Source organism: Hippocampus zosterae, chromosome 6, assembly GCF_025434085.1.
Source record: "Hippocampus zosterae strain Florida chromosome 6, ASM2543408v3, whole genome shotgun sequence".
NCBI classification, from domain to species: domain Eukaryota; kingdom Metazoa; phylum Chordata; class Actinopteri; order Syngnathiformes; family Syngnathidae; genus Hippocampus; species Hippocampus zosterae.
The window spans coordinates 14,779,354-14,790,312 of record NC_067456.1 but is presented as its reverse complement, the minus strand read 5'-3'; the positions used below and the strand labels follow the sequence as shown (position 1 = coordinate 14,790,312).

Here is a 10,959-nt window from a genome sequence, read left to right as displayed (position 1 = left end):
TAACAGGTTAAAAGCCTGTCAACCAAGATATGCAAATGTTTTCTTGTGGTAAAGAAGATTAAAACAGTAATATATACCCTTCACTATGTTTCTGTCCAGTCATGCAACAACAAGGGGTTTATTATACATTGCATTCATGAACCATTATCTTAAATGTTTATCCTTACTCAATTACAATTATTTCTATCAGTTTATGTTGGGCTTTTATTCATCATTTAAACTTGATGTTTTGAAGATAAAATTTTTCATCTTTGATTTTTGCAGACGCTTTAGGATGCCTTCTTTACAGCTTTTCAAACTCCAATTTTAATTGACTTGAAAGATTAATTTTTGAGGGCATCCATGAAAAGCAACAGTACACTGATGACTCGCTATTTCGCGGTTCGTTTATTGCGGATTCAGTGCATCGCGGATTTTTTCAACATATTCGTATTTTTTTTTTTCATATACATGAAGTACAGTACTGTATATGTTGCTCTATGTGACCCACTGTTGTTTTGCAGCTTCTCACGGACTGTTTGCGGACTTAAAAACAAAACCATTTTTTTAACCTGTATACGTTAATTGGTCGCTACTTTGTGTATTTTCGTTTATCGCAGGTGGTTTTGGTCCCCATTAACCGCGATAAACAAGGGATTACTGTATATTCAATTTTTTTGATTTTCTATAGAAATGTATGCACTTATTTATTTCCTAGACCTTGGCTTGTAGAAGCTTTCCTGAACTGATCCTCTTCAGCGATCGTGATCCCCTTTCAGTTGCCTTTTGGCTGTTCATGAAAAAAATACAGCTCAATATGGGACTGAGGACTTTGCACAGATTTTCACAGCTTGAATGTTTAAAAGTTTCTGAAGCAACTGGATTCACAGAGATGAACCGAGACGACTGTAATGGTTGCTGTCTCGCTGCCTTTGGTCCAGACAGCCGGTCTCTTCTAGTTCCTCTCCATTTGGCCCTGCACTCCCATCAGCTTTATGAAGGTTGACCACTACTTTCCTCTCAAGAGTATTTCCTCTACATCTGTTGCCCCTCCACCCCACCCCCCCAACAACCCCCCACTTGCTATCTTTCACACCATTGTGCTGCTTGTCTGGAGGGACCCGCTGACACCAGTCGTGGACGTCCACGATCAACATACGTCAATCTTTCTTTTCTAAAGCTGCAGTACCACCAAGGGAGACTTAAAACACGTGTCTTGCACTTAACCAAAACAGTGGACTTTATAGACATCTTAAGGCAAGTCGATGTGCTGCTCTTTGACAATTTTCAGAGCAACTAAAAGGCCCAGATTACGCCTTAATGTGATATTACGCCAATTAGACCCAGTGGAATTGTAAAGAGAAAAAACACTTCTTTTTTGGGGGGGGGGCGTACGAGAATCCTTTATGCCCATTATGTCAGGACTGCTTTGCAACTACTCAATAGACTGCTACTCAACCTTCTCATCGAAGTGCGTCTTCACCATTAGATTATGTTTTTAATCTACATTTAGCGATGCAAGCTTGCATTCAAAGAGGCATTAGCAAAAATGTGCTGTTAAGAATTTTACCGTTGGCCTGAGCAAATCGCAATTGACAAACAACATACAGTGGAAAAGACCCACCAGTCCCACGGATAACAATTTTGCAGGAAATAGTATAAACTAACTAAACTCCTACTGTATATCCCTAGTGAATATATAAAAGGTCATAAATACGGCAATCAATAATGTCTGTCAATTAATACAAAATTAAATACACTACAGCCCTTTTTGTATTGGAAAATGTGGTACTCATGCTAATTGATAGTCCAAAGCCTCGCTACAATAAATTCCATCAGAATGAACTTTTTTTTTTCAGCCAGAGCCCAAACCTAAATCCAATTTAAAATTCAACTCTTTTTTTTCTCCATATAGTTTTCATACTTCACTTTCTATAGTTACTGTTCATTCTACGGCAAATCGCAATTATATCTTACAAAATATATTTAGCAAAAGATAGAATCGCTTTAGGTGTGATATTTCTCTGACCTTGAAAAAACCTTTCCAAAGCCAAAATGATGGACTTGGTGGTTTACATTGCAGCGGAAGGCAAAACAGACAAAGGGGCTGGTTCCTGCAGCCCCCAACAAAATGAATTGTATACTCGATGAGATGTGTTCCTGGAGGATGAGCCCCCCACTCCCATTTACAACAGTCATTAGTGGCTCATATCCATCCCGGGTGGAGGCGCAGTACTCAGGCTGTGCTTTCCAGTTGCGAAAGGGTGGCCAACAACCCCCCATTGTCATGCTTTTGGGAGTCATTCACATGAAGAACAAGAGCCATGCTTTGCTTTATGATGCTAGTGGGTAAACCTCAGCAGGTGAGCTGCAGTCGCACTTAGACGCAGTCTTTCATGCATGCTGGGCCTGTCGAAACTACAGAGTGGCGCTCATTAGAGCGACAATGGAGAAATACAAATAAACACCATTGAAGACGTGCCGCTTTTTAAACATTGCCGAAAACGAGCAGATGTGCACCGGCAGACATGCTTAATTTAGACCCGTTGGCCATATCTTATGAAATCCGATGCAGAAGCTTGTTCACAAACAACACAGACACGTTCATGGAAGACACTGTGCGGGACATAGGGAAATACTCATTCAAGACAATGGGATGTTTATTGTTGTGGTTCCAGAGGTGTAGAGTCCCACCTTATTACATAGCTATCGTTCTCTGTTACTCCTCATAGTCATAGCCGATTCCTGAAGAAATAGACACTCATAAGGCATGATCATTACATGTCCTGCCAAATTCAATTCAGTCAGTTATGGTTTCTTATGACCGAAAAGCATATAATTGTACACAGTATGTCATATTATACATATATTACACATAAACCATGATTTTATATTAACCAATTGAATTTGAAATTAGAGTGGCAAGCAAATATATGCAGTGCCGTTAAAAAGGATTTGCCCCCTTCTTGATTTCTGTTCTTTGCATATTTATCACACAAAGATTTCAAACCAATTTAATATCACACAGAGACAATTCAAACAAAAACAAAATGGAGTTTCTGAATGCCAATTTACTTATTTCGACACACACAAAAATTCAAACCTCCCAATGTGAAAAAGTAATTGCCCCCTGATTGCCCCTTGAACCTAATCAAGGGTTATGCCACTTGAGTTTGAAGTCGCAAACTGATTGTCGGACGTTCTCCTTGGGGATTTTCTGGTCGACAGCAGAATTCATTGTCCCATCAATCATAAGTAGTTTTCCTGGTCCTGAGGTAGTAAAGCAGCCAAAGAACATCACCACCATGCTTCACTGTTGGCATTTTGTTCTTTTGATCAAATGTGATGCTATTTTCATCCCAAACGTTAACAGGCCTTACATCTTTGAAAAAGTTCAACTTTTGACTCATACGTTGACAGAATGTTTTTCCAAGAGTCTTGGGGATCATCAAGATGTCTTTTGGCAAATCTGAGACCAGTCTTTGTATTCTTTTTGGTCAGTAGCGATTTTTGCTTCGGAACTCTCCCACAGATGCCATTTTTTGGCAATGTCTTTCTTATGGTAGAGTGGTGAACACTGACCTGAACAGCCAGGTCTTAAGTACTTTGGGTGTTGTGCTAGGTTCTTTTGCATCTTCTTGAATGAGCCATTGTTCCCGGTTTTCTCCATTTGTGGATGATGGCTCTGGCAGTGGTTTGCTAATGGCTTTGTAACCTTTTCCAGACGGATATTTTTTTTTTCAAATTTCTTCGGATCGTAGCATGATGCGTTTGATTATTGAGATTTTATAGGCTGCTTCACTTTGTCTGACAAATTCTATTTATGTGATGTCTTGATTCAACAAATGTGGTGCTAGAGTGCTGCCTGCAATTACTTTTTCCATATAGGGACATGTAGTTTGGGATTTTTTTTGTGCTTTCACAATTTAAATTGGTATTTAGAAACTGCATTTGTTATTTCCTTGGGTAGTCTCTGTGTGATATTAAAATTGGTTTGATGAACTGAAACCTTCGTATGTGATGAATACGCAAAGAACACAGAAATCAGGAAAGGAGCAAACACTATTTAATGGCACTTTAGCTTTACTGTACAACTATTGTTCAATAAGTGTTACAAAAGTATTTTGCGGACAAACTATTTGTAATATATGCTAAAAGTGAGGGGGAACTCTGGAATTGTGACATTTTGTGCTAAAATGAGAAAATAATTAAAAGGATGTGCCTGGCCCACATGTGCACTACAGTGATCCCTCACTATTTCGTGGTTCGTTTATCGCGGCTTCAGTGCATCGCGGATTTTTTCAAACATATTCATAAAAAAAGGGGGGGTTCATATTCATGGAGTACAGTACTGTATATTTTTCTCTTTGTGACTCGCTGTTGTTTTGCAGCTTCTCGCGGACTTTTTGCGGACTTAAAAAAAATGTTTATTGGTCGCTACTTAGCAGATTTTCGTTTATCGCGGGTGGTTTTGGTCCCCATTAACCGTGATAAATGAGGGATTACTGTACATACTGGTGACAAAATCTGCAGTCTCTTAATGTTGCCTCGTACCTGTGAGAAATGTAATGACAAAGAGCCAGAATCTAATCTAAAATACAATTAAAGTGAATGTTGTAGCAAAGTCAGATTTTAAGAGACACCACATTTATTTTCAGATCACATCAACACTGGAAGACAAAAAATGAATTGCACACTTTCTTATGATTACTTTCTTTCTCTTTCTGAGTTTTCCCATTTTTGCATTTTTTTAACAAAAATATATTCACGATGAGATGGCATGAAGTACAAAATAAATAGACACCTCGACAATAGACCAATTCCTCAGAATGACATTGCACACATTTGTAGGCATAGCAAGTCTCAGTTCATCCTGTGTGAGCCACAGACGACTCATTGCATGATATCACCGATTATTGTATCGTCATTGCAGGCCTTGGCCGGCCACTGCGTGTAAACGTGTACGCATGACACTGTGAGCAACACTGTGTCGGCATGGTGAAAATCACTCCATCTCCAACGGAAAGGCGCTCACCAGCAAGAATAAGAGAACAGCGGGTACTGGCTCCACTCGGTCACGTTGCCATGGGGATAGGGATGCACGGTTTGCGCGGTGTAATCGGCGGTCAGGTGGTGAGGAGGCGGGTACTGGGCCGGACCCGAGCCGCTCCACTGACCCAGGGGCTGCTCGGCGCCGTAAGGGCCGTAGATGTGGTGGCCCAGAACGCCCGGCTTGCTTGCCTGGGCCACAGTCATGTTGAGCACACCGGGGTAGTCTTGGGTGCTTGGGAAATGCTGGGGGGCGCAAGGGGAGGGGGCCACCTCGTGCGTACGAGGCTTTGAGGAGTCGTGGTCAGGGATGGCCACGTCGGGAACGCGCGACTCGAAGCTGCTGCGCCCCGAGCCGCTGCCGCTGCTGCCGACGCTGGAGGACGGGGAGGGAGACTTTCCATACTCGTGAAACCTGACAAGCCAAACACGCGAGATCAGTATTGTGCTTCACAATGACAACATGCTGCCAAATTATGATGAAGTAACAAAGTTAAAATTACAAAATTCATAATTTTTAGTGCGTTGGGACAGGATAAGCATGTTGTTGATGGCATTGTTTTGATAGGATTAAAAAAAATGATAATTAGCACTTTGTGTCAAGAATATTAGATTCCCAAAATGTATATTTTTAAAATGCATATTTTACATCACGGGGTCACCAATGTGGTGCTCGCGGGCACCAGGTAGCCCCCAAAGGGCCTCATGAGAAACATTCAGAGCCTTCTTCTAAAAAATAGCTCAGTAAGGATGGGACAGTTGTGATTTCCAAGGAAGGATTATAGTACTGATCATTTGACACTGTCACCTCTAGAAAACATTCCTTGAAATAACATTGACATGATCTTTTCTCTAATTATCATGAGAAATTAATAACACGTTCAGCGTCGTCACATAAATAAATAGCATTAAACTGCTAAATATAACTATAACGAATAATTAAAGCCCGACTGATATAGATTTTTTTGAGCGAGAAGCTGATTCCGATATTTGACAAAACAAAATTCTGCTAATCAATCAATCAATTGAAAAAAAAGAAAAACAACAACTATTAAATAAAATGTGAAGCTAACCTAGCTTAGCTCTCACAATGCTTACAACAAAGATATCAGTTACAGGCCGAACTTTTGACTGTTTTACCACACTTTGCAGTTAAGTATTTGTTCAACTTTACTTTTTTTTTTTTTAGTACCGGGAGTTGTCATTTCAGTTGTTGTTGTCAGTTGTTGTCATTATTTTTGTCTTATGTTGTCATGTGTAAAATAATATGAAATCAGCCAACTTGCTCTGCCGATTTTTGACTACCGGTATTTTAAAAGAGCTAATCTATGCTTGATTAAATTGGTTTGGCCCAACTAATACCATTATTCATAGTAATTTGAACACATTTATTTCAGGAGTGTCGACCAAAGTGGTAGCACTTGGCATTAATCACTGTCTAAGAAGGGGCTCTCAGCTTCCAAAAGGTTTGAGACCCCTGTTCTACATGATTGACCATAAAATTCCATTTCTACTTTTGTACTTACTAAGTATATTTCAGAGGCTGTACCTTTTCACCTTGAAGTAAATGAGTGAATTTACCTTGGTCTTCCTGTACACAAGTATGTGTACTTCTGCCCGAGTAGACTGTTAATATTTTGCCACCTCGGATCTTTGCCAGTAGTCACCTGTAAGGCTGGTAGGATGCCGGCGCAGGAACCAGTTGCTCGGTGTTGTAAATGTCCCGTGTTTCAGCAGCAGGAGGAGAGCCGTTCCTGGCGCTGTGCTCCCTCCTCTCTGCGGACCAAGGGGAGTAGCGCTCCTCCTTGATCTCGTCCGCCTCCTTCCTCTTTTGCAGCTCTGCATCGTCTCCTTCGTAACCCTCAAAAGACGACCTGCAGAAATCTGGGACGACAAAATCCCTCAGATTCAACTTTCCCACTAGGAGACAAAAGAAAACATCTCGGGAGCCAACCAAGGAAGGAAGCAAACCTCTTTTCTTGCTCTCTTCACTTCCGATTGAAATGGCCATTTGGTCTCATGAGACTAATTTACTTTTTATGGCGTCGCCACTTTCGCCTGTTTCCAGAGAGTACCAAATGTTCATTAAGGCCACTATAAGAACATTGAAGATAACTATTTTATGGACTCCATTCACCAGTATGTCGAGAAGAACTTTTTCAAATTTGTTATGAAGAACATGTATGACGTGTGGAAGATCAGGTATGTTAAATCAATTACGCTCCCACTTGCACAGGGGAAGTGCAAATTTTTCTTTCAAATGTATGCGTTCTATATACCCCCACTAGTCTAAACACAGTGTTGCGATTCATATTGCGTTCATAGAATATGAATTGAGCAGAAAAATAAAATAAAAAGTGGATTTTTCTTCCTCAATCCTACTCCACAATTGCAATATGAAACACAATAGCGTGTCGAGACTTGGTAGGGGTCCATGGAACACATTATTGGAAAGAAATTTTTTTACTCCACTTCCCCTTTAAATTTTGTGGAATGTTCTCAAGAGAATATTCTTTGCTGAATGCCACATTGTTCTTTACACTTGGAAACATTTTGTGAAGACTGTGGCGCATTTCCCCCCCAATTTACAAGATGTTTCATTCGTGAAGGACATGGACGATTCAGCATCTGAAGAGGAAAGGATTCCATACCTGATGGGCTGTCCTCCTCAGACTTCCCGTTCATTTCAGAGAGTTTGACTTTCTTGTCGAGTTCGCCCGGGTTCTTGTTTGCACGCCTGCAGAGGAGCACCGGTGTTAATACAACCAGTTTCAGGAGATCGAATCAAAAACCTTATTCATTTTTTTTTTTTTTCAGATCAATACAGTACCTTTTCTTAGTTGTGCCTTCGTCACGAAAACCTTTGGCGAACGGGTTATGGTCAATCTTCAGTTTGGTGATCTGTGGGTCAAGACGTCAAAAGTAGATCAAGAATCTCAGTTCAATGTTGGGCTCTTAGCATCTACAGAAAGTGACCTTTGTGTTCTGGTAGGCAGTGACTGCTGTGAAAGACGTCTCCGGGAAGGTGAAAGTCTGGAAAACGCTCCAGCGGACACTGAACAGATCATCGGCTTGAACGATGTGGAAGCGCGGGTGGTAGCGATGCATCGAGTGCAAGATAATCTGCAGACGGGCGGAAAACCGGGTCAAGCTCTCTTCTTTTATCGGCTCCAACGATTCTGTTTTCAATTTACGTGGCCGTGTTGGTCGAGAGTATTGTTGGTGAGCTTGAGCTTGAGGAAGGAGATGGACTGTTTCATCCAGTGGCTCCCCGGGGCCGGAGAGTCGGGGTGCAGGTAGGTCCTGCAGGGGGGTTGAGGCTCCGCTTTTCCCGCCACCTCCCATTTCTCTTTATTCCACTGTAGGATGGAGACAGAATGTCATTAAAGGCTAATCTGTCATACAGAGCGAGTTGAGTGACGGAGAGGGAAGTCTTCTCCCTTTCCCACTGTGAGAAGAGGAAGATAGAGGGGAGAGTGACGGCCGACTGTACCACCCACTGAGATAGCGGGTAGTACAGTGGGCTCCCAGCAGGGGATAGAAAAACAGGAAGAGATAGCACGCTTTGATGTTCAATGTTAGTAAAGGTGGGGGACAGGGGGGATGGGGGGGGGGTGACAAACTTGTCTGGGGAGACTGAGAGAAATCAACAGGACAAGCTATACAAATAAGTGAAGAAAGTGTGTTCTAATTCAATGAGTCACCTTCCTGTTATACCGAGGGTGAAACGGACCTGTTGTAGTAGCTTTTTAGTTTGTTTAGCTCAGTAACTGTCATCAAATGTGCAATGGAAATGGATTATTTCATAAATTTGCAAGGAGGGTTAGAAACACCGGTCAACACGTTTGAACTATTTTTTTTAAAATAAAAAATGCAAGGAATTTTTTGTTTGTTTGTTTTTTTTCACAGACCCCAAATCTGCCCTTGTTTTTTTTCCTCTAGCTTATCATGTTTTAATCATACCGGTAATAATAATAATAATAATAATAATAATAATATAGAATACATGTAGTCATTTTTATGAATTTAGGGTTAGGTTCAGCAACAGTTGGACTATATTTTCCGCAGCGTCAAAGCTCTAAATTCCAAAGCTGAGTGAAATCCATATTGCACAAGCTCTCATTGGGCAAACTCAAAAATTTCTAAAGACAAAAATTGGCTTCAAAATACTTTCAGGGACACATAAAGCCATCTCTGGTTATAATTTGCTGTTCACTAGTGTAATGAGACAATCACAAAGTTTCTTTGCATTTTTTCTATTTCTGGTGTTATTGCTGCTACTGAGGAGCAACGCAACAAGAGAAGATTTTACTCTTTTTTTTTTTTTTTTACCTTATATCTGAAGCTATCCTCTGGCACCATATCAACCAGTAAAATGTACTTGGCGCAAGGAATCAGACCAGACAGATTGACTTTGCAGTGTGGAAACATTCTCCTACAAAACAAATGAGCACTTGAGAATGCAAGAAGATACAAAGCACTTTTGAACATTATCGCTAACGCTGATGTTTTTTTTGCGCATCTCACCTGCCCGGTTTTGTGATGATCATCTCTGTTCCAATCTCATGGAAGGTTCGCCAGAGATCGGGGTCCTCCAGAGTCATGCGGATGTTGCCCTGGAGATAAGCATCACCCGAAGCCATGGCAGAGGGAGGAGGGCCGCTGAAGTTTGCCTTCAAGTCTATTCGACAAATAAGATGCCTCAGGCTACAATGAACTCTTTTTAAAAACAACCTTATAATGATTGTGCAAAAAAAGTCGAGTTACCCCTGATGGATTGCATTATCACGATTCTCAAGCGTAATGTATATTACCCAAAAAAGTCCAGTTTAGAGGGCCAAAAAGGAATCCACGTAATAATATCCACTGTTCTTTTTCTCTTGCAAAAAAAACAAAAACAAAAAAAGACATCCAGTCATTCAGTCAAGTTGCAACGCTGATGTGAGCATCTTTCAGGCGTTCGCTCTGGGATGACCGTGACTTTTAAGGGGGCTACTGCTGTGGGTGGGGTCAGGCCGGCCATTCCCAGGCTTTGAAGTGCCACAATGATGAGTCAGTGTCCTGCTGGGATTGGAGGTGGCAGAAATCAAAGAAACTTAACAGAGTCTTGATACCGTCCCCCCAGGAAGAGGGTTGGAGGAAATGCATCTTTATTAACTGCTAAGAGACTTTTAAACAAATATGGACGTACTTTCCTGCTTGTAGATCGAGGATGGAGGGGCAGCGGCACCAAAACCTGCGTAAAGATCATTCACACAGACACAACTGCACACAAAAAAGTGTGTGCGTGCGTGTGTGTGTGCGTGCGTGTGTGTGTGCGTGCGTGTGTGTGTGTGTGTGCATGTGTGCGTGTGTGTGCGGAAGCAATGTGCTAAATGACATACCGGTAGTCACCTAATCCCGCAAAAGGGATAGAAGTTATGTCAGAGTTTAGATAGATGGTTCATAAAAATCCAAATAATTAGCATTTGACAGAGGTGGGACTACTAAGTTAGACATGTGCAAGTCATAAATAAGTCTCAAATTTACACACTCAAGTTTTCAGGCGAAAGTAGTCTCCATAAAACCAGCATGAAGCTTAGTTCATGTCTGACCATTAATCCGTGAGCTAAAATGTGAAGCTAACGTAGCTGACCTGAATCTGTAGGTTTCATAGTCATGAAGTTAGATGTCGTAGTCGTGCGTCTTTGAGTTACAAACTTTGTATGTTACTGTTCTGTTTTTCTCGATGTTATCGAAAAACCTATTGAATCTAAATGCAATAAATGTTGGGTCTCTTAGGGAGCCATACTTACTTCATGCGATCACTGCATGGGCCTACCTGTGGCTTGCCAGGTTCGCTCGCAATACACAAAAACTTGTTTCTCAAGAACAAAACAAATAGCAGACTTTTGTACAGATCTTCAAATGTAAACAGGAAAGTCTTGTTCA

The 10,959-nt window shown here is 41.2% G+C and overlaps 1 protein-coding gene across 1 annotated transcript; it reads right to left on the bottom strand.

The window, feature by feature from the left end:
- Positions 1 to 4,604: 4,604 nt before the first annotated feature.
- tbx16 (T-box transcription factor 16) lies at positions 4,605 to 10,598 on the bottom strand. Its single transcript, XM_052067542.1, has 9 exons — positions 9,796 to 10,598; positions 9,556 to 9,709; positions 9,361 to 9,463; positions 8,223 to 8,387; positions 8,005 to 8,151; positions 7,859 to 7,929; positions 7,680 to 7,765; positions 6,696 to 6,912; positions 4,605 to 5,443 (listed from the first exon to the last, which is right to left on the bottom strand). Exons 1-9 carry the CDS (start codon positions 9,809 to 9,811, stop codon positions 5,011 to 5,013), a joined length of 1,392 nt encoding a protein of 463 aa, XP_051923502.1. The 5' UTR covers positions 9,812 to 10,598; the 3' UTR covers positions 4,605 to 5,010.
- Positions 10,599 to 10,959: the final 361 nt, after the last annotated feature.